The sequence below is a fragment of the Neopsephotus bourkii genome, unplaced genomic scaffold (genome assembly GCF_033783945.1).
Source record: "Neopsephotus bourkii isolate Nb327-2 ecotype Australia unplaced genomic scaffold, CSIRO-AGI_Nbou_v1 NB_1792, whole genome shotgun sequence".
In the NCBI taxonomy this organism is placed as follows: domain Eukaryota; kingdom Metazoa; phylum Chordata; class Aves; order Psittaciformes; family Psittacidae; genus Neopsephotus; species Neopsephotus bourkii.
In genome coordinates this window covers 1,674,801-1,699,922 of record NW_026902266.1, presented here as the reverse complement: position 1 = coordinate 1,699,922, position 25,122 = coordinate 1,674,801, and the positions used below count along the sequence as shown (strand labels likewise).

Below are 25,122 nucleotides of genomic sequence, written 5' to 3'. Positions count from 1 at the left end.
TGAAGCCAATATGGAAATATTTACAACAGTGTATGCATTTTGGCAGGTAGTGTCCCAAGCCAGAGATATGGGAAGTAGCCATGAACTTAAGGTACCATAAACCCACCTGTATCTACATAGGTAGGTAGTAATCATATGTGATGGCCATCTTTACAGAGTTTTTCCAGTTTCATTGGCTGAAAATGGATCAGACTAACCACTGAAGCATTTTGCAGCCTGAACATCAGTAAATTTATTATTTTTATTTAAAGTAAGAGATAATTAAGGATGCCCTTACCATCTAATTTATGTTATGTTACACAGCAGTTGCCTCGCTAGACTATACATCATGATTGTCCCAGACTAGTATAGTGATTTTAAAACCACGTTGAACATGGTTGCAGATTGATCATGCAAAATCTGCTCCCCCCCCAGCTGACTTTTACCCACTTGTGCACAAGTGCAACACAAAAAAAAGGAGGAAAGTAAATAAAAGCAAAAAGTGTGATGGGCGAGCAGGTCGACTGTGTGAGAGAACACGTGCAAAGTATACCTCAGAAACACTATAGGTGGATGAGCACGAAGGGAGCCGAGCCTGGTTGTGCAGTGGGGAAAAGAAGACATTGTTAAAAAGGAAATGGTGGCACAGTAAGGATCTCAGGTTTTCTGTATAGGTGGTTCCAGCACTGAGATAGTAGTAGGGGGTTCATTAAGTTTCCGTGACCAGCTATTTCAGAAACTCCAAATTTATGCCTATTAAGGTGGAAGCTTCTTAAAAAAAAAGAAAGTACTGTTTGTAAAATAAAGCTAGTGATGGATCTGAAAGCAACTATCAATCCTTCCTCCTTTAAATAGCTAAGAACACTATCCTTAGGACAATATGGTACTCTAGGATGAAGCTTTACCATTCTACTTCATTTAAAACTATTAGTTGTATTCTAACTCCACAATGGGTACAATGCGAAAACCTATTAGAAGCCCTATTCTTTCCTGTGTATCTTTATGTTTTTAGATGCTCAGAACCAGGATTTTGACATCAGAAGATTTTCTTCAATCTCACTGCCCCAAGCCCCAGAATAACTTGCAAAGGTAAATGACTAATGGCCAGATATAGGTCAGCAGAAACCTGCAGAGTATGTCCCTAAGCAATGTAAAGTGCTGTGATTCTTGAGGGATACTGTCCACTGTAGAAAACTTTCAGCACAAACGCAAGTCAATTGGTAACACTACAGTTCTACTGATTGCTTAAGAAACATTTTGTTTGTACAAGACACCCATTTTACTATTAAGTAAAATATAATACTTATGTACTTACAGAAGTATTAAAAAAGGACTCTCCAGTTATTTATAGGATATATTTCCTAAGAAATCTAACCTAAAAATCCTTTCTTTGGTTGAAAACATTTAATTGTTTCAATTACAAAGAGTAGTCTGAGTTTTGATGTTTTGGTTTTCTTTTCCCTCTTAACTTTTGTTAGATTAAAAGATCTGATGACAACTGGATGTGAAGAAAGACTAAAAGCAGCTGAATAAATGAAATTTAAGAAGACTTGTTTCTTACAAATGCATTAAAAATCTCCTCTTAATTTTTTTCTAGGGGAAAAATGAATTATCAGAAGCATCAGAAAAACTTCCTTAGACTTCAATAAAATTAGTATCTGTACCGCAGTTTGGATACATTTGTGGTAAAGATGAACCCAGCAAGAATTTTCACATAAATTATTAGTGACCTCTTGCTGACACAGGTATTTTGATGGACTGGGCAGAGAACATAGTACTCATAAAAAGCCTCTCATGAATATTCTTCATCTCAAATGTGCATTTCATAATTCTCCATTGAAATATAAAATATCACTTCCAGAAAAACTTTAAAGTCACATTTGTGTTCATTTATGTCTCTGTTATATATTTCTATGCAGCTGTTCTTTCTTCACTGAATTTTTTTAATACTCTGAAAATATTTTTGTTCTTTTCTAGTATTGTGTATCTTGTCTGCTCTTCTAGATAGTATTACTGAGGAAATCAGAACCACTTCAAAACATCTTTAAAGTTCATATGCACTCAGCACTTTCTTTTCCTGACAAAATGTTTTCTTATAGGAGATGATTTGCAGAAAGATTACTTCAAAAAATAGAAGATTCCTTTAGACAAAGAGAAACATAGAAAAGACAGTTTTAAGAAATCAAGTATTATTCTTAAACAGTCCATTTTGTTTTTTTAAAAAGGGACCCCTTATGACAGAACAAAACCTGTTTCTAGCAAGACTGCTTTAAAATCTAAGAAAGAAAAGTGTGTGGCTTTGCTCAGAACAAGGGTTCATCTAAAATTTTGGGTGAATCTCTAATCAGGATTCTCATAAATAATGTCCAACCATTGTTCCCATGGTTTGTCTTGCAACAGCGGGGAAAAAGAAGAACCATTAGCTTCAGGTCTGCAGGTGAGGATCCAAAGTACACGGTAACAACAAGAAACATCACGGCAGCAGTTTTTTAAGTATCAGCAACTACATAAACAGAAACAACTATGAGGACATTTGGAATAGTATTCTGCAAAGCTTTGACGAACTTGGCTCATCTTGTCTACTCCTGGTGCTAACTTACAAGGGGTATGCTAGACACTTGGGTACTGCTTTAGTCTTCTCTTAGGCAACTGCTTCAAGCAGAATGCTGTTACTTTGCTTGTTAAATTACCTGTGATAAATTCATATTTTCACTAATATCTAGGCTAAACTTACCATTTAACTTCAGCCTTATTCCTATTAGTATTTAATAACTTTAAATAATTTTTTATAGTTTCAGTTGTACAGAAGCAAATGATAATGTTCAATAAGATACCTGTATACTTTATTTCTCCCTATACTTACACACACAGGAATAAGATTTTCCTTAATCTCTTAATCTCACTAACTCCTATTTCTTTTTTTCTTATTCACACATGCACAGACTCTCAATTTACCTATGACATTGTCTCATAATCAGGAATTTGAAGATATGCTCAGTTGTTCTAGTCTCAATCTAATGTTCTTGAACAAAGGATTATGCTTATACCACACTTCTGCACATAGTGATTGATGTTTGATGTTGAATAGGATCACACAATGAGACTGTTTAATCTGCTGCACACTTAGTTTCCTGATCATTTCTACAGCACTGTTTTCTTGCATCTGCCCAATTTCAGCATTTTGTAAGTGTACAGCTTCTGTGTTACTAATAACACATTTAATTTTAAAATTAAATGACAATACTTTTCCAAATTCCTTTGATGATTCTGCCGTCTATTTAATCTGCATCTGCCATCTACTCTGCCTTCAATTTATTATCATATATGAACTTCAGTGTGAGAGAGGGGGCAGTTCTCCTTATTTTGCATGATACCTGACCAACACTATACACTGCATTAACATTCTAACATTTGAGATGTTGGGCTCTTTCCCCCTAAGCTTTCAAGTTACAGGGCCATGTTGTCAGTCATAGAAATATCCCACTGTGAGAATGATTTTAAAAGAGCAATGCCTGTTTACGGCAACTGGGAACCTGGTTCAAAGTCTGCAAGAGCAACTTGCTGTTAGTCTGAGGGCCTTACAGCCTTGACTTAGATCTTTAATAATGGAATATTAAGACCAGGAATAAAAGCACCACAAATGTAATCCTTCATCAAGAGAGGTGCTTAAAGTAAAAGAGAACACTGCATGTAGGAGACTGTAGATTGGGAGATACAGCTCTGTATCAAAAATGATAACTACAGTTTCATTAATCATCATCTATGGACAGCATTTGGCCTCTGCTATGTATTCGGCAACCCGATGGATATGTAACCCGAATTCTTGAACAAATTCAGAATTTGGGTTTGGAACCATGGGTTTGGATTTGGAACCATGCTGGTCAAAAATCACGCAAAAATTGTCAGGTATATTATGTGGGAACTCTGTGCAGAATTTCTACACTTTTTTTTTTTTTTTTTCTGATGGGCTCTAATATTTTTCTGCAGAATTTCTGGTGGCATATAAAATTCTCAGCCTGCACAATTACAAAAAATAATAAAAATAAAAATCTTCAAATCACAGATTGAAGCAGTGCTGTTCTATTGGATTTCAGCTGAACTCCACACTTACAGGAAGGTATCAATTTTAGCTGTTATTGTGAGCTCTAAAAATATAAACCAGTCGGCTGCATCACTGTTGATCATCTCGATAGCTAATGCATTTATTTGCTACTGCTACTTTCAACAGTAAGGCAATGCTAAGAGTAAGGTAATGTCCAAGTGACAGAAGACTTATTTTTCTAAACACTTGTCTCTGGGAGGGGTCAAAGGATTAAGCCATGAAAAAACTGTAATAGCTGAAGGAAGATGAATGAAGTTCTCAAGAAGAAATGGAAAAACAAATCTCAGCTCAGGATAACTTTTTTGGTAAATGGTTATGCATTACTGCTGATATTAAAAGCAGTATTTTAAAGTGAAAAGTACTCAAACCCCCGAACTGCCTAATTAACTCAAATTTCATGCATGTTTTCAGTGCAGGGTTGGTTTTTTTTGTGTTTTTTTGTTTGTTCTTTTTTTTTTTTTTTTTTAGTATCTGGCAGGCTTTCTAAACTTCTATTGGTATCTGGGATATTCTGCAGAATTCCAATGTTTCCTACATATTTCCAATAGCCCTTAAATTAATCTGAAAAGCATGTCTTTGCAATCCATTCTGGAACAAAGGTTCCACCTTAATAATATACACAATTGTGAAATTGAATTTTCACCTATGGAGCTGGCCATCAGATACTACATGTTCCCCCTCCCACACCATTCAATACATTTGCCACATTGTAGCAATATTAACAACTGCCATCTAAACCCCTTTCCAAAAGCGGTATGGAAAAAATGAAAATAGTTCTAAAGGTGAACTATTAACAGATGCCTCATTATTTTCTTTCCAATTGTCTGCCATTAAGTGAGGATTTGTTCTTTATTTTGATCAGTCATTTTTGTCTTCTAAAGTGTTGCATTACCAAAACCATCCATTATTACAGCATGAATCAGAGAGGCAGCGAAAAAGCAGCAGATTTTAGTTGTAAGTTATTATACTTGAAATGTGCCCTGCTTAAGAAACTTAAAGGGCATAAGCAGAATATAGAGAAAATTTCTTAGTTCACAATCTGACTTCCTTACACTGTGTAGGATACAGCCATGAAATAACAGATAAAGTGGCACAGAGGAAGAGGATAATTTTATTACAAGCAATTTTTCATGGCTAATGTGGTCACAGCTTTTTGCTTGAAACCTTTCCTGATGTGACATTCTCTGAAATGTGTGATTAGGACACTTTTTTTGTAGTACAAAGTTTCATGGCATAATTTGTTTGCAGCTTTACATTTATTCACTAGTAGTAATTCATGAATTTAAGAGTGAGAAGTCTAAAGTAAAGTAACTTGCTTTGTCTTGATTATGACTAATAAATTTGAGTTACCACCAAATCTAAAATACCACACAGATTGTTCTTCCCCAAAATTGGTTCTTAAAGATTTGCCAGGGAAAAAATACAGTCTTTTAATAATTTTTTTATTTATCTTTTTTTTTTTTTTCCACCACAGAAAGCTGCAATATTAGCAGCTAAATTTCCTTGTATTTGACCTGTGAAAGATTATAAACTCAGGGAATTCTACTTGACAATAAGCATAAATCACCTTTGTCAGATATGTAGCTGGATATGCAAAAGCATCCAGAAGGGGTAAAAATTATCAAATTATTATTATTACCAAAATTATCTTGCACTCTGTCACATAGTGGATTATGCATTAGATGATAGTGCTGAGAATGACAACAGTCACAGTGTGTGGAAGACAGAAACAGGACATGAATCTAAAGAAATTATTCACAGAATCCTTACTCGATAGATGTGCAAAGGGATAAAGGATTACTGCCTTTTACAGCTACTATGCTCACAACTCTACCTTTTTTTTTGTATTTTTCATGATACATTAAATTATAAGGCTTAAACTCATTTCTATGGAACTACTGAAAAGCTCATCTTAATTTATGAGTTGAACTACTAAACATGAGGTACTGCTGTCTGTATTGCTTTGTTGGATTTGACTCGCTTTATTAAACATTCCTTGTGACACTGTGAGAAATGGGTCCATACGTATATGGGTATCATGGCTGATATACTAGATCCTAATCCTTTTTTTCTTTTTTTTTTTCCTTTAAAGAACAAAATTAATGCATAAGAAATAAGCTGCAGATTTTTTGTATTAGTCTGCTAAAAAAAAATCAATCAAAATTCGCATAGCTGGCACTGAACCTAAAACTAACCTATTTTGTGAGATATAATAGGCAAAAAGATTAAAGGCAAAGACAGAGGTACATGTGAACCTATATGCTTTTAGGTTACCTTACATCAGTTTTCAGTTCAGGAAAGGCCATCAATCACTGGCAGCAGATATTTTTATCCTTCAAATTGAGGATATATATTTTATTTGTTGCTAAGTTTAATATTCAGGAAACTTAGATATGCAACTTCAATTTTGGAAAGGGACTTTTTTTAGTTACTGTAAAACCTAGTATTTTGATTGGCATTCATTAAAATGTAGTATGATATTCTTTTAAGCAAGAACGCTGTCAATTAGGTCAGGTTTCTCACACACATTAAAATGAAACCCTGGCCAGAAAATGAAGAAAACACAAGGGGAGAAAGAGAGAAAGTAAGGACAAAGATGGGGATGAGAGGACAAACCAATCAGATTTGGTGTTACCAGCCAACGGAAGTTTTTTACAAAACCCAGATCACCAAGTGAAATCGTACATTTACATGGGGAGAGCATCCTTTGACATTGCCTCCTAGGTGATCTCTGAGCTCCTCCAGCTTTCGATGGAGCTACACGTAAACATTACAAAATGAACTGAAAAAGCAACCTGCTCTCTTGGCACTTTTTTTCTTTTTTTTTTTTTTTTATGTTTGGCTTTTTAAAATTATATTTAAATAAAACATAGCATTACACATTTCTCAGTGCCTCTGGAAAGACATCAAAATGCTTCGGACAACACAGACATACAAGCTCATTAAACACGGAATCTGGAAAAAAGATATGTTTGCTTTATTAACATGGCTCTTTTTTCAATACAGGAAAAAAACAGAGGATCAAAGCACAGATAAATCTAAAGCTACCAAGTCTCTGCTATGCTGTTAATTTATTTATTTGCTTATTTATTGGTAAGACTGTTCCGGAACATATTTCCACGAAAAAATAACATTTTAGAGATAAATTTTCATGTTTAGGAACCTCAATTAGGATTTTCCATTTTCTATAACGATAGTCATAGAAGATTTTGAGTCTAAATATGTATTTTGGGTTGTGAAATTTAATCCTGGGCAAACAGATACAGAAATAATAATCCTAAATTAAGTATCAGTGGGTGTTTATAAAAATAATAGGTGAATCCCACCACCTAAATTAGCTACATCTTCTGCATATGTATATGTATTTAACCTAGAACTCCATGGGATGACCCATTAAAACTTACAGGTCACAATAATTACATACACAATATTCAAAAACAGCATAGAAATTGTGGCTGTCTTGTCCATGTGAATCCAGTGGTCTTGAATGTCTCCCACTGACACCGTGCCTCATTCATGTACAGTGCTCTTCTCAACAGTGTAACTTAAACCTCTTCCCAAAACACAAGGTGAAAAGATAGAGCCTCACAGACAGTGAGGAATGCTGCAGATGCCTCCAGATGTAACTTGTATAAACAAATAGCAACTGACTTATTTTTCTATGCTGAGATCAATTTAAATGGTAGCATTACTGGAAAGAGGTGAATAATCCTCCCCCTCCCCTTCTCTATGCTCAGTGAAATAACATTTTCACAAAGAGCAGCTGTAGAGCAGTGTCAGAGAACAGAGAGGATGGCTTGTCCTGACAAAGTCAATACACTCACATACAAAACCAAACCAAAAGCTCAAAACCTAGGGAGGCAGGAAAGGCAGGGAGAGTGCAGAAGAACAGAGAAATACTTAGCGCTTGAGAAAGTGCTAAAAGGAAATAAACTGGAAAAAAAGTGAAAAATTGGATGGCTGAAAAGAGGCAACTGTTGAGATGGAACCTTAACAGGATGGCTTGTACTGCATATGATCAATATCTTGGTATAGGTTATGTCTTGTATTTTAAACCATTTATTAAGATCTAACACTGAGCATGGTGGGTACTGATTTAGGTATCTGCCTGTTCTGTTAAGTGCTCTAAACATTTGATTATGTTCATACAAACAAAAAAAAGGCAGAAGAGACTAATTAATAACGACACAGTGGCTCCATTATTAGCCTCACATGATTCTTTCATTTCCTTTTTATTTACTCTGACTTTTTCTGATTTAAAGGCTATATACACATGAAATATTAAACTCCCCTGTAATGGTATTTTGCAGATTTAAATGCAAAATGTGTGAGCACTACAGAAGTTTAATTATGTTTCAAGATGGGAAGCAGTAGTCTGAAGATGAGTAAGTCACTTCTCCATGTTAACAGGCAGTTAAGAGACAACAAACAACACAGATCAGAGAAGTGGTTTAATCATGATCACCAAATTACAGGCACTTCAAGGAAGTTGTTACTATCTTTTATTTGTTGTGATATTCAAAGCTAATTAACTGGCAGCCTGACTTCAGTTGTTCTATGTGTAGCACAGAAACAAACAAAATGTGACCCAACAGCAATAAGAATACTCAAATAAAAATGATGGGATGGTGAGAAATGGAAAAGCCCCTTCCCTCCCTCCCCTCACCTCCCCCTTCGAAAGGAAAAGTGTAGGCTATAGAAGAAAACTTGCAGCAAAAGAAATGTTAGAAACATATTTACTTTGAGGGATCCAACTCTACTAGCAACTCCTTTGCTTTCATCCGGCCGTCTAATTTGCTACAATGGGGGAAGATGGGTAAAAAAGACAGAAGAATAAAGAAAAAGTGAACTTAAAAAAATTTCCACACAATCAGTTAGCAGTACATGCAAGACATCAATTTGACTCTCTGAGACACCTCTAGAGGACAAAGACACAGACTCTAATTTCTGGAATAAATGATGCTTTATCATGGCATTTTTTGCTTTGTTGATCATTTTTGTTTCAATATATTACCAATCTGGCACATATGCTGCATGCTGAATTTACTAACATTTTTGAAAGAATATACATGTTACTTATCTGATTTGGATATGAGGAATAATGAAATCCTAAAACGCTAACTGAAGAAAAAACACCCTACACCTTCTACAAATCATATGATCACAGTATACTATAACTGGGAGTATCAGGCCTGGCAAGTATCATAATTGATACCTGACAGAATGCAATACAGATTACTACTGACCCAGGCCTAGACATTTTAGCCACTGCTATCAACATTCCCAGTTAAGATTATGCTGCCCAACCAGAAAATTTTAATGCCAGACCAACATTAGATTTTCATTTTATATTTATGACATATATAACCTCTCCCCTGGCATCTCCTATCTGATTACTTTTCATTCATAGTTTCTTTCCTAGATGATGCAGAAGATGGAAGAAACAAATGAGGTAGCTGCTCAAAAGGCTTCCTATTGTTAGAAGCAGGTAAAATAAAACATTCATTTACAGCAAAAGTTCTTCTCAGAATTGCCTAATCCAGTAAGTAAACGTCTCACTGATAAATTAAACTTCTGTTGTGTCATTTGAAGTAGAAGAAGACAATAGAAATGACTTTAGGGATATCCTTCTAGTTTTGAGTCAAGAATGAACTGGAAATTTTAATTATCTGATGGTTATTTCACAGCTTACGTAAAACAAAGTCCCACGCAAGTGAGGTGAACCCTTTCAAACCACATTATCTGTCTTTAAGGAATCTCAGAAAGGAAGCCAAAGACTGAATGAACCATGGAAATTCAACTACTTTGTATTCTCTGGAGCACACTAGCAAGAGTACAGGTTAGATTTCCCTGTTTGTTATTACCTGACCCATGCAAAATGGAGAAATTCATATTCAAAACACAGTCAACTGAATGTATGTTTTACTTGCACTCAGTTTTTAAGAAAATAATACAACTGAGAAAATTACACTGGAAATATTTCTAGAAATTGTTCTGTCCTTCCCTGGCCTTATGGCATGAAAATAGTCACTTTTGAATTCTGAAGTGAAACACCTACATTACATGTTTTCATGGGACTCCAGGCAAATCTCCAAGCAATTCTAGTATACCGACCAATAAAAACAACTGTCATTCTTAAATAAAATATGGCTCATTTAGAAGACAGATGAAATTAAATTATATGCAGTTTAACCTAGTTGCTTTATTTTTGCTAATTAAAAAACACACATAAAAATACACCTAGAAGCCAACAGCAATAAGAAAGAAGGGTAAAAAGATCCTTATCTGAAAACAACAGGATTTAGGGAGTTAGAGCAAAGATACTTGCCCCAATATCCTATTTGAAATATTACCAATGCCATAGAATAAGACATAATCAAGTAGAACCCTAATTTGTGTTACTAATTTGAAACATTTTTTCAAAATGACTATATTTAATTTTTTTTTGAAAAATGAGAAATAAGAAAAAATTGCTGACATTCTCACATAATGACATGGAATTAGGACATTAAGAAAACCACTACATACCACAGAAACTTGGGGAACAGTTTTAGGTGACAGCAGTATGCATTGCCTTTCAAGGAAAAAGTTTTCCTTCTACTACTTACCAGTCCAGGTATTGTGGTTGCTCAAATTATGCTGAACATTAGAATTCAGTCAGAATCAAGACTGGAGATATTATAAGTGCATATGACTGACATAATTACTATTTATTAAAAAAATATAGAGGAATATACACACAATGTGTATGCTGCGAGCAATGAAGTTATAAATGCTTGAAAATATAAATTACAAGGAAATAGCTTAAGGTCATCTCTTGTTTTACATCCATGGCACAGTTTATATACTTGAGTTTTCTGCAGGAGCCTTGCAGAAAGCAACTTGGATGCTTCTCAAGGGATGAGTCAGAGTGACGTGTATTGAACAAACTATACTACATCTGTTCTGGGAATTAAATAGGGCATTGCCCAGAAGGCAATGGACAGTATGGACAGTAAGAATAAAACAGTTTTTTATTTATTTTTTTTCACGGCAAATGCCACAGAAAGAAATTCTATCGTGTCCTTGTCTCTCTCTAGTCAGCTGCTCTGCTCCTAGGAGTTGACTGAAGAACTAGTATTTCAGAAACCGGCATGGATTATACACTCCCTGTTTTTCAGAAACTCAACTAGACACGAGAACCCCATCATAGATGAACTCTTGTAGCTAGAAGAGATTACAATAACAGGTGCGCATGTAAGCGTTCTAAATGAAAAATATGTATACTTCTGTCACTTGTGTGATCTAGAAATGAGTCCTTAGATTTTTTTACTACCCATTTGTGAAATGAAAACAATACTTCTAAGGAAAACATAGGACTAAGGAAAAGAATCTCAACAGTGTTACTGAAAACAAATATTTTTGCCTCAGGTTTTATGACTTATTTTTTATACTACAGCACAACCTAAATTACTAGATTGAGAGATGACACAGAAGCAACACTAAGTAGTTACTGGCAAAATGTTAGCTTAATGACCTGAGGGTTTTGAAACATTCTGAAGGACAAGAATGAAGATACTCAGTGTAATGAAGGAAGAAAGATACTGTGTAGGGAACATTGCAGGAAACTGGCAAGGTATGATGCACTGACAGTTAAGAAAAATGTATTATATTTACATCCCTTTCTTATTCACAAGAGAATAACAGTAGGTGTTAATAGCTGAAGATTAGCCACAGGTCCCTATCCTGATATCTGAAGAAAAAGTTGGAATTCCAGTAGGAGTAGAATGAGATAGGAACCCAGCGGAAAAAACCTTAGGAAGCAGGGAAATCAGAAACAAGCAGTGAACAAAAGGGAGTGCTTAGATATGCTTAATGCCAGAAGATGAGCGAAAGACTTAGGTACCAAAGAACAGGTAATTAAAGTTTTCTAAGCAGAAGTCTTGAATTTTGTTTATTATTCCTCTACCTTCTAATAGAGCCCATAAGAAGTGTACCTGTTTAACCATGATTTTATTTCAGAAAAAAACAATTTAAAAACCCCAACCTTAATTATATAAATTAGCAGTTATACTCATCATAAACAAAGAACAGGTCTGAACAACACAACAAGATAATATAACTAATATAAGATTCTGTCTTTCCAAAATTCTGGCCAATACATGCTGCATAATGACAAAATCTTTTGATATGATCTAATTACTTAATTCTGAAACCAAATAAATGCAACACTAGTAATGGAAACTCTTTGCAGCAGTAGTTCAAAAAGATGCTCAGTTCCTCACTCAATGCCCTGGGCATGCAATATTTGATCATGTTAAGTAAAAGCCAGAGATTATGCTACACAGTGTCCCAATCAAGTTCAGATTATTTGCTGTATGTAAGAAAAAGGTAACTGTTCTCCCACTTGACCACTACTGCAGAGATCAGTGATGATCAGTGAGTAAAGAAAACTATTAATACTACTTGTGGAAAATTACATCACTGGGCTTGCAAATAAACGTTTTTGCATTTGTCATATATGTTATCCCACATATTCCTGACAACCATGCTGACAAACATTTTCTGTTTTCTTAGACCAAAATTGTCCCTGTTAGTTTTGAACCATGGCCTCTTGTCATTACACCTAACTAAAAGTTCCCTTATGCCCCTAACCTAGTTCTCTCAAGGTATGTGCAGTAAAATGCTGTTTAGAATCATAGAATAGTTAGGGTTGGAAAGGATCTTAACATCATTAAGTTCCAACCCCCCTGCCATGGGCAGGGACACCTCGCTGTAAACCATATCACCCAAGGCCTCGTCCAACCTGGCCTTGAACACTGCCAGGGATGGAGCATTCCCAACCTCCCTGGGCAACCTATTCCAGTGCCTCACTACCCTCACAGCAAAGAATTTCCTCCTTATATCTAGCCTAAACTTCCCGTTTAAGTTTTAACCCATTACCCCTTGTCCTATTACTACAGTCCCTAATGAAGAGTCCATCCCCAGCATCCCTATAGGCCCCCTTCAGATACTGGAAGGCTGCTATGAGGTCTCCACGCAGCCTTCTCTTCTCCAGGATGAACAGCCCCAACTTTCTCAGCCTGTCTTCATACAGGAGGTGCTCCAGTCCCCTGATCATCCTCGTGGCCCTTCTCTGGACTTGTTCCAACAGATCCATGTCCTTTTTATGTTGAGGACACAAGAACTGCACACAATACTCCAGGTGAGGTCTCATGAGAGGAGAATAAAGGGGCAGAATCACCTCCTTCGACCTGCTGGTCACACTCCTTTTGATGCAGCCCAGGATACTGTTGGCTTTCTGGGCTGCAAGCACACAATGAAGCCGGCTCATGTTCATTTTCTCATCAACCAACACCCCCAAGTCCTTCTCCTCAGGGCTGCTCTGAATCTCTTCTCTGCCCAGCCTGTAGCTGTGCCTGGGATTGCCCTGACCCAGATGATTACCCCGACCTTGCACTTGGCATGGTTAAACTTCATGAGGTTGGCATTAGCCCTCCTCACAAGTGTGTCAAGGTCCCTCTGGATGGCATTCCTTCCCTCCAGCGTATCAACCGAACCACACAGCTTGGTGTCATCGGCAAACATGTTGAGGGCGCACTCAATCCCACTGTCCATGTCAGCGACAAAGACATTGAACAAGACAGGTCCCAACACTGATCCCTGAGGGACACCACTCGTTACTGGTCTCCAACTGGACAATGAGCCATTGGCCACAACTCTTTGTGTGCGGCCATCCAGCCAGTTCTTTATCCACTGAGTGGTCCATCCATTGATGTCTCTCCAATTTAGACAACGATGTCATGTGGGACAGTGTTGAACGCTTTACACAAATCCAGGTAGATGACATCAACTGCTCTACCCCTGTCCATCAGTTCTGTAGCCCCATCATAGAAGGCCACCAAATTGGTCAGGCAGGATTTCCCCTTAGTGAAGCCATGCTGTCTGTCACCAAGCACCTTGTTGATTTTCATGTGCCTTAGCATGCCTTCCAGGAGAATCTGCTCCAAGATTTTGCCAGGCACGGAGGTGAGACTGACTGGTCTGTAATTCCCTGGGTCATCCATTTTCCCCTTCTTGAAAATGGGGGTTATATTTCCCCTTTTCCAGTCGTCGGGAACTTCACCTGACTGCCATGATTTTTCAAATATGATGGCCAGCGGCTTAGCAACTCCATTTGCCAGCTCCTTCAGGACCCATGGCTGGATTTCATCAGGACCCATGGACTTGTGCATGTTCAGATTTTTAAGATGGTCTCGAACCAGTTCCTCTCCTACAGTGGGCCCAAGGTCTTCATTCTCCCAGTCCCTGCGTCTGCCTTCCTAGATTTGGGTGGTGCGGTCAGAGCCTTTGCCAGATAATATCCTCTACTGAATCCTAAATCATGAAACTTGCTTGCATGATATTGTCAATGTGACTACCTATATTGTTAATAAACATTTCTGAAGTTTTTGCTTTTAAAGCGGGTTTTTGGATGTGAAACAGTGACATTCACAAGTTTGTAGCTGCTACGAGAAAAGACTTCCTCCCTTATTTTTCCAGTTTTACCTGTTATTACTTTCTTTCAATTATCATTTTATCTCAAAATGCAGGGCATCATGGCAAGAAAGGAATGATCAGTTTCGGAAACCTAGAGCAAAGCTCTGTGTATGATGGTCCTACTCTGGTCCACCTCCTTCAGCTTACTTCCATAATACACTCTGAATCTGCCAAGTCCAAAGGGCCACCCAATCTGACCACAGCAAAATACAGGAGAACAGCAATGGGAGAAACCTCTCTTCAGTCTAATGTAGCCTAAAGAAATGTTCTATGAATTAGTGAAAATGTAAGTGGATGTATAAAAACAACATTAAAATGATCTTAAAGATGAATGCATTGAGAAGACAGAAACATCAAAAACTTGCAGAAGAGGAACTAAATATGAATCACAACATATTCCAACACCCTCCACATGGAGAGGCCTTTTTTTCCTTTTCCATTTTTTTTTTTTTTCATGGGCACTACTACTCAAACTGTTCCATGTGCAGATGAGGGAATAAACACAGTGCAGGTGGACCTATCAGTGGTAAAAAGTAAAACGATTTTCTTGCAGTTTTGGAGATTAGTACATTCATATCATCATTAAATCACTGCTCTGTTAACACACATAATGGCAAAGATAATGTAAGATGTCCTTATACACGAGATTTTGTAATATACTGGTTATTTTACACCCACACATGGCAGTCTAGTTCTTTTAGTTTTTACCCATTAACTTCAGGGAAATTTAATGGTCAGAAACTGAATGTAAAAGCTGGCAGGTAAAATGCACTGCCAAAGCAAAACAGGCTACAATAAATAAAAACATTACATATTATGCCACTATTCTTACTGACCTAATGTCCTAAATCTCATTTAAACTGGAGCTCTGGGCATACAAGAGTTGGGTACTCGCTTTCACTATGCAATTAAAATACACAGGCTTTATGTTGCCCAAGACATGAAGAGATTATAAATGCTGAGTAACAAAACCAAATGGCTGCTCTTGGCAAGAGGCATGCTCAGCCCGACAGGAATGGTATGGAAATCAAAGGGCTCCCACCCATTGCAAAGAATGCTGGCAATCAGAAGGCTTAATTAGCCCGCACAGAGCTGTGTGCTACTGAGACCAGACTGCTCCAAGAAGACTAATTAAGTTCAAATACTTTACGCTTCACTTTATAATACAGGGATGCACAAATATATAGAGACCAAACTGTACAATAGGATTCGAGACCCAGCTTGTCTCAGAGTTTTCAGTCACACAATTGAAAAGTTCTGTCACACTGGTCAAGTCCCCCAAAGCCTTCTACCCATTCAAGACTACCTTTCTCCAGTTTTTCCTCACCATAGACATTTATTTTTTCCCTGCTTTTGCCTGTCTCCAACCTACTTCCTATTCTTCTCCAAGCCACTCTAAGCCCTGCAACTTCATCACTCAACAGCTTCATCACACAAATACTGCTTTTCTCTATACCGGACGTCTACCACTCAATGCTTACATCAGATTTCTCCTCAATTCAATACCTTCAATCCCCTCAAAGCCCCACTTTGAACATTTTTTCACTGGCTGCTGGCACATTTTGCTCCCCAGCTGTGCCTGCAGCCCCACTGATTCTCTGGCTTTCCCCACAAAGAAAAGCAGAATTTCCTCATTTCCTCATGGTAGAGCTTTTAAAAAACCAAAACCCCATCATGTATACCAAAAATCTGTCTTGGCAAGCAGTGAAGGATTTCATATTAAAGGAAAATATAAAAACATGGGAAGTCCTAGGTGGTACCTTTCCCAAACTGCCAATTCACTTCTGAATGCGCTGCTCTCTTGATTTGTTGTCCTAAGCTGAACTAAAGTTTTAAAAGCTGCAGCGTATACAGGGCTGTCCATACCCCAATGGAGGGCAGTGTCCTTTAAACAGTTTTAGATGCTCAGCTAACTCCTTTCAAATATACCTTGGTGGTCATGGTGAAAGCTGCTGCATCAACGAAGGCACTTAGAAGCGATCTGACAGTAGGACACGTAGGTTATAAAGCAAGCCAGTAAGACATTTGCTGCCTTTGGCCACTTTTAGCAACAAAATTAAGGGAGATGTTTGTACTGGGACTCAGTGTAACAAGGAAAACCCCAACTTTCTGGTCCAGTGGGACTTTAAAGAGAAGAGTAAACCTCTTTTGAGGACAAGTGCATTTGAGGTTTGTTCTCAAACATCTGTAATATTCTGTACTTCATCCTTTTGACTAGGCAGGGCTGTGTTTGAAAAATCTGTATAGAGCTTCTTGTCACATGTATTTCCTCACATCTATGCATCCTGCAGAGTTCAACTGTGAAAAAGAAGTGGAAGGGGTGGTAAGGACACTGGGAAAGGGTGTATCCATTAAAACTATAGGAAACTCACAAACAGTGAGATGATAATCTCAGAAGATGAAGATAAGGTAGAAAGAGCCAGCATTCAATTCACTTTGCAGAAGCTTTAAACAATATGACCTTTAAGAAGCTAGATACTAAGAATAAGCTGGGAAGTGACAAAGGTCAACCTTTGTCCACACTGACCCAGCTGTTGAATGAAACCATTGTTCCAGGAGGTCACCTGCGAACTTAATAAGGCAAAGAAAGAGCTGTGAAGAACCACCATGCCAACACACAGAACTCTTTCCTCAAAGGCATTCCTTGCATTTTGAAAAACTATTTTTAAAAGAAAAAAATGTAGTCTTAATAAATAAACTGTAATGAATGGTGCAAATTTGAAAGAGATATTGCCAACAGCTCATTTGATATTTCGCCAAACTTGTTACTGTTTCTTATGGGACGATTTCCATAAATCTACTGTAGGTCATTCAAGTGGGAGGCCCAGTTTCCAACACAGTTACTGGAGAGAATTATGTTCCAAATGTAAGCACTTTGAATTTCTCACCTTAAGGATCCCTAATTTGTCGCAGACTTTCCCCATCAGTACATTCCTGCAGTCATCACTGTTGCTGGTCTAAATAAAAAACTCTTTACTGACATATATGCAGGTTTCATTCAGTAAATGTAAATATCGATAAATGCCTACAAAAATTCTTGTCCAAGAATATGCAATGCTACCGAGAAAGTAATCAGAAATAGATAACCACTTCCTTTCAAAACCAAATATACTGTTGAATCATAATTGAAGAAATCAAATTCTACCCTATTCAGAAATGCTCCTTTTAAAGAGACAATATGTGTTCCTGCTCCGGCAGGGGGATTGGACTAGATGATCTTTTGAGGTCCCTTCCAATCTCTAGCATACTGTGATACTGTGTGTAATATGTATTTTGCCTTTTAAAGTGAAACTAAATTGGTCAGAAAAATAGAGGCAATTAATTTCAGACATTTAAGAAAAAATTTGAGTGTAACAAATATGGGGACTCATCTGGATTGTTGTCATTGCTATGAATCATTTGAACATACTGTAACATCTAATCTTGAGGCATCTGTGAATGGCATAATATCTTCATGGTCACATAATTCTGAACTCACATTGTAACATGTCATCAGAATTTTGTAATGATTTGTGCTGCAACGTTGAATACTTTTACACGGCAGAAATGTAAAAAAAATTAAATACTTACACAATCTCTTTTAGGAACAAGCAAAACTAGTTAAGTAGATTGCTGCTGCTCAAAATAGGACAATTCCCTGGAGCATTACAGTGCCTCCTCCCTGCTCGTGTTGCAGGCAGAATATTGAAACAGGGGGAACAACCTATGACTAATATTTTGTTAAACAAGAAGTGGCACAACTAAATAAGAATATTCCCAAACACAGGCAATGCACTTGGCACATGCTAAGTTCTCCTTGCAGATATAGACTGCAGAGTTGGATAAGCATTGACCTCTTCCATGAATTACAACATTAAGGGCTTCAAACATACGTTGTGAGAAAGGAGGTAGGTAGAGGTGTAAGCAGATGAAGTTGAATTTAACAGCATGAACTGTATTATCAAATTTAGAATGGCTGTTTATTGTGACACTGTTCTTTTGATTCTGAAATGGATTACCTTTTCCATCACCTTTGCTTTCTCATTTCCTAGTACTATTTGTTCAATGCTTAGTGACTGTTAGAATTTAGAAGGACTATTTAATGGAATGGACTTGGTATGCTAGGTATTACACTAATGTATTCCAACCTTTCTAGATAAATTTGCTATAGCGCTTACCTCAGCTCATTGCTTAATGACTACTGCTCATTTGAGGTACTTTAAGCTGTCATTTATTGCACTCAGAATAGACAGAGTGGAACCACAACAGAAGAGCAAGTAAAGCAGCACTGACAGTGCACACATACTTCTCTGCCATGGCTGCACAATACATAGGCTTAGCTGTGATAAAAGATTATGCATAGACACATACACACAGACGTTTTTATTTTTTTTTTAAATCATCCTGAGGAATAGAGAAGCACAGAATGAGGGTTATACACACCAACAGGTAAAAACATTAGACCACATCCTAAGTAGTATCAATGTTCTCGTCTTCCAGCCAGGAAATAATGCATGGGAACTTGGCAGAAGAATACCGAGAAGAAAGCCTCTTGTACCTTTTCCCAAAACTGTATGGGGTAATACTTGCTAAAAATAGCTACAGTTCAAAAAAGTAGATAACCAATATGATGTAAGAATCTACTTAATGAATGAAACTCAAAATCTGATAACAATTGCTCAGCGTAAGTCCTAAAAGACAATGTCCTGACTTTTCTGTTTTGGAAAGACAAACAGATGAATGACTGTATTCACATTTAACATGTTGTTCTGCTGACCTATTAATGCAAGGGTAACACAATTTTGAGATCTAGGTTTTGTAAAACAGAAAGCCTATCTGCTTGGGAAAAAAATATACCAGAAACAAGACCTTGATATAAAAAGTTATTATGAAAAAAACTCAAAATTGAGGTAAGTTCTACATCTCCCATGTCCTGTAGAAGGTTATCTTGTAAGATCCATGCAAAACAAGGAAGCAACACAAACATACTCTAGAGTAAATGGCCTGGAGCCTTGAAATCAGGCTCAATCTGTTTTTTAGATTAACTGCTAACTTCTTGGATAGTTGTTTTTTTATTTTATCACATCAGACCAAGAACAACTTCACATTTTTATACTATAATGAAATAGCCTAATTGCTTGAATACATAAAGATAGATTTGCTCTCAAATGAGAAAATTTTTTAGTATGGATACTAAAAATTAGTAAATCCCAAGTGAACATGTACTCAATTCAATTAAGACTGATACATACTTTCTGTATCAGCAACAGCTTTATCTACCAAAGGAGACAAATGACCATCTTTCATGAACCTTTTTGCAAAAGTACCATTCTAACAGAAGACACTGACACAGACAGCAAAATAATCTACTTGGACTTTGTTTTTTTTTGAATGGAGAAGAACAAAAAACTATGCCAAGATTGCTATTAGGTCTTGAGTGAGAGCATGGAATACATGAAGCTCAAAGATACTATTTTGTCTAAGCTAGAAACTGTTAAGTACAAAATAGAGTGAAAGCCATTTAAAACAAAGAGTAAAAGATCCCTTAAATATACAAAGATAATAATAAAAAGTAGAAGTGTTATCATATGTGATTGCAAAGATATCAGTGGTAAGATCAGTAATGAAAAATAATACCTTGCCTGAATTTTGATTTGGGATGATAATACACAGTATGGGAACAAAGGCATAGTAATCAATGAGAATTAGCATAAAGCTCTTTCAGTTTTGATGAAGCAACTGCTCCTATAAAGGGATGAAATGTAGGACAAGACTATATAGAAGTAAAAATAGAATTGTTGGGAGGGCAATGAAGTTGCTAGTTGGAAGGTAACTGCTGAAATGGGAATGGACAGAAGAGAAGTTATGAATATACTTTGCAAATGAGTGATGTAGAAACTGACCTTATCCAGTATTTTCAATAACGATTTTTACACAAAAGTTAGGAGTGTACTCAGATAAATATGGGAGGCACCATCATTACAGAATATTAAAGTAATCTCATCAGCAGGTATTCAATAAGATTGAAGACTGCTGTAAAAGAAATAGAGAGAAATTTTACACAAATTCTGAACTAAGAAGCATCTTCGCTACACGGGCAAGGACTTAACAGTTGGAAAAAAGACAGATTATAAATCCATTGTACAAGCACCGGTAAAATCTCACATAAGCAGATCTGATCACTCCAAAGAACGCAAAATCTGTAACAAATGCAGAAAAAGACTTTTGAAGGAGGTTGGGTTTTTTGGTTTTGGTATAATTTTTTTTTGTTTAAAGGATGAAAAAGAAGACTTTGAAGGATGAAAAATGAAAAAGTTTGACTTAGTTAATTCATGAAAATGAAATCTGAAAGTTTCTATGCATCTCCTTTATAAGTCTATTTGAGGAGGGAATACATGACCAAGAAAAGATTGATTTATTTAAGTTAAAGGGCCAACAGTTGCACAAGGACAACTTGGTTAGTTTGCACTCAGCTTGCATTACATATCACAACACTGAATTGTGCTGGGTATTGCCCAAAATAGGAGGTGAGATTCAGAGAACCAAGAGGTGCCATTTAACTTTTCAAAAGTGAAATTGGATGTTAGGGACTACCAGTACGCTTGCTAAAGAACATACAGCTTGAAGGCAATTCCATATTTACATCATCCATGGGAAAAGCAATGTCTGTGCTTTAGATACTTGCTTCTTCCTCACATATTGCATCAGGTAGATGAAAACAGTGAACTTTTACTGCAGATGATACATTCATTAACCACAGGAACATGCATGCCCTGAAAGAGCTTTCCTGGTCTAAATCCATTTTTTGGCTCCTGTGAACGCATAACTGCTGCTGCTATAGTACCACCACTTTTTACAGCACTTTGGGTTGCATGTGCACATGAAATGGAATATTATTACTATATTGCAAATCTGTAGAAGCATGGTATGATATCAGGATGTAACCTGCAAGTAGCTTGTTTTGGTAGTAAATTAATACAGACTTCTGCATAAGAAAACTCATTGAATAACAGATATATCAGAAGTATTAGAGACAAAATGGAAATGTATGAATGTGGAAGCACCAGACAGCACAGCAGAAGGGATGCAAGGTAAATATGCTGATGGCATACAGATTAGTAGTTCATTTAGTTCACAGCACTTCATGCAACACTTAATTGAAGATACCCAATCAGTAAAACAAGGCAACCTAAAACAATGTACAGACCAAGACAACAAGTTGAGCCACGGAGAGATGATGTTGGAACAGTAAAAAGCAGGTTTAGGTAAGAAAAACACAGGACACCAAGTGAATACTAAATATTCAAGAGGTGGAACCTTATGGAGAGACAAATACCCCCTTAAATGTCAACCTCTAAAGAGCATAAAGGGCATGTCCAACACTGACTTCATGGATATCAGTGTAGGAAGACATCTAGAAAAGTTGTGGAGGATAGCTTGTGCCCCACATTCTACACATCAATTCAAACAATCCTTACCAGACCACATGGGTACACATATATATGGATGCCTGAATGCTGGACTCTACTGAATGCATGTATCTTTTGTGCTCTTGAATATAAAAGATATGAAAATGTGACTCAAATCCATTTTGTTTTAAAATAACATCACCTACCTCTCCTATAATATCTGACACTGATCCTTGTTACACCCTCACTAAATTATTTACTGTGACAGGAAAGAAACAATTAGAAAAGGATCACTGTCTGTCCTTGCAAGTATGTTTTTGAAACTTCTGTTCCTTTTATCAAAAAAAAAAAAAAACTACAAAAAAAAACACAGCAGCAAGTGATGTGTATTATACATTGCATCAATAGTCAGTGGAAGAACAGAAGCAAGCCTGCCCACACCTGAACTATTGATTAAGATCAGGTTAATGTATGAACAGCTGAAATTACAGATTATGAGGGACTGAGATGCCAAAAAACAAGATCAGTGGAAAAACTAAGTTCCACAAACAGAACATGTAGCTATTTGAAGATTCAGCACACAGATACATAGTTTTACTCTTAAAAACATATTTCATAAAGAAACAAAAATAAATCAGTTAGCACAGGTAATAAGAACTAATATGCCCAAGGAAAAGATGATGAATGGAGATGGAAGGTCAATTTTGCTCCAAGGGACTAATTCCAGCAAGACCTCATTAGACTAGACATAAGTACTAGGCACCAACAAACTCATCAAGCATTGGTGACAAGACCAGAACTAGATATACTGGAAACTGAAATAGTAACTATTTCTGTGGAGGTGTATTCAGAGAAATTTCTAGATGAAAAATCTGGATGAAAGATATTGCTGTCTTTCAAAACCCAAACAAACAAACAAACAAACAAACAAACTCCACATCTCTCATCTTGTGATACATCAGACTTCAAACACAGATTTATCTTGAACAGGAACTGAAAAGGTATGGGTGATGAAACTAATGTGTGAAGGAGATACACATCCTGTCCTTTTCTTAGAAGTAAATGACAAACCGAAGTTATCAGAATTAAAAAAAACCCAACACTTGACTTTGGAAGAAAGCACAGTAACGACAAAACTCTTGCTCTCAAAGCTAATTGGGAAAAAAAATAATCAAGGAGGAAAAAAATGGCAAGCTGATGCAGCATGTGCATACATAGATCAGAACTCATGCAATCCATGTGTCAGCCAGGATGTCTGTACTGAAAGATCATTCTCTTCTGGATGGATACACATGCAGAATAGTTACAATTTAAAAGTATCTATATTTTCAGGTAAAGACTAAGAAACTTATTTCTGACATGTTTGAAAGTTTCACTGGACTCACAAAAAGAATGGAATGCCATAGCTTAACAAAATACAAATTGGTTACTAAAACAGAGAAATGTAGAGAAATGTTGCATATTAGAACTTCTTCATGATTCAGTATATAACAGGTCTGAAAAATAGCTCATTCTACAAATCCAAGAATTGTTCTGGATGCTCTGGACTGGTAGTCAACTCTCAATTACTCTAAAATTCTTCTTCAGCCCTGCTCTTAACAGTTCTTGGGCATAAGAAAAGGAACTGGATTTTAGCACTGCTATGTATTTAACACAGACTCCATTTACCAATGAATACGGTTCTACTTTAAAAACAGATATTCAATAAATAAAACTAAGTCCAATACATACCTCCACTGAAATGCTATGTTCACCTTAAACTTGGTAACTCAAGTCTTTATTCTGTCTCTCCAGAGACTTGTTGATAGGCCTATCTTGATACTAACAAAACCCCCTAAAACCATACCCTTGTATTTTTCAACCTTCCTATGCAGTGAATTTTCTATTTTAGAAAGGATTTTAGTAGACTTTCTGTTTATTAGTTTTGAAGTATTGGGTGGGTTTTTTTTACTATCCCAGGTATATCAAGTTGCTTCTTTCTTAGTACAATGTCTCACTTTTGAAGCTGTGACATCTACTGTGTCCAGCTAAGAACAATTGGGATTTTTAACCAAAATGTAAACTAAAAATAAGACGTAGTAGGAACACAATAATCCACATGTTTTGCCAGGACAGTACACTTTAAACAATGAGGAAAAAGGCAATAATTCTATAGAAAATATTCTAGTATCTTAATTATTAATTGATTTGAAAGCCACTGCTGCACTGTACTGAGGAGAACATGGGAGGATTCAGAAGGTTAACGTGTTAGTAAGCAGGATTCCTCATCTTAAGGCTACACTGGCTGCTTTCTACTCCAATATACATTCTCTCACCATTGCTTTTCACTAAATATATTTTTTGTAATCCTGGCATTTGCACTGAAAAAAAACTTAAGAGGAAATAAATCCCAGAAATATTCACAATACTGGAATTTTTAGCACTTTAACATATCTAATTAAGCTTCTATCTATAAAAAACTTCCTGTTTTACTGTAAGGAACCCTTGCAGTGCTCAGGTTGTGATTGCACCTAGCTAGACCATCCTAACAATTTAGAACATCCTTTATACTTTTCCATGCTTCTCAACCATATCACAGCTATACAGCTGTGCCAAAGCACATGCTAATTCCAGAGCACTCAAGCAAGTTCCTAGGTAGAAGAAACAACAGCATATATAAACTTCATAAATAACAAACCTTTACTTGGGAATTGAGTGTATGCATACAGACTTTAAAATACGTTCATATACTTGCCATATTGTTTTCACCTTGATGCCCACTTTAGAAGAAATACTAGGAATCAAGATAACAAATACAAAATTTAACACACTCAATGTACACAAAATACCTACCCTATGGATAAAACTACAGCTTGCGATATCACGTCCTGTGCAGCATCTTACTATTAATGAAGAGTTTCTGGTAAGCAGCCTGACCTTTCTTCTATTGAAAAATACTGAATATTTCTACTGAAAAATTTGTAACAATAATGGATACAAAAGCATATTCCCAACTCTACCTGCTCATCTGTTAATGGTATTACTTCACAGTGTAGCTGTATACTAAAAATCACAACACTAGACTGAAGACATAAATCATAATTAGGTTTAGTATTAATATGTAGCTTATTTGACTGTGTGAAAAACTTGCACCAA

General features: G+C 36.5%; 1 protein-coding gene across 25 annotated transcripts in view; it reads right to left on the bottom strand.

Moving 5' to 3' along the window:
• The window catches only part of GPHN (gephyrin), a 292,216-nt gene that overhangs the window by 65,510 nt on the left and 201,584 nt on the right, over positions 1-25,122 (bottom strand). For 13 of the 25 annotated variants that reach the window (XM_061380383.1, XM_061380388.1, XM_061380387.1 and 10 more), the window contains 2 exons: positions 8,822-8,878; positions 533-574 (listed from right to left, as the gene is read on the bottom strand). The exons of 5 other annotated variants lie outside the window; for them this stretch is intronic. In XM_061380383.1, the coding sequence (XP_061236367.1) occupies positions 533-574; positions 8,822-8,878 (99 nt within the window). The remainder of the gene's footprint in view (positions 1-532; positions 575-8,821; positions 8,879-25,122) is intronic. 7 more of the 25 variants (XM_061380385.1, XM_061380389.1, XM_061380399.1 and 4 more) reach the window with 1 other exon arrangement.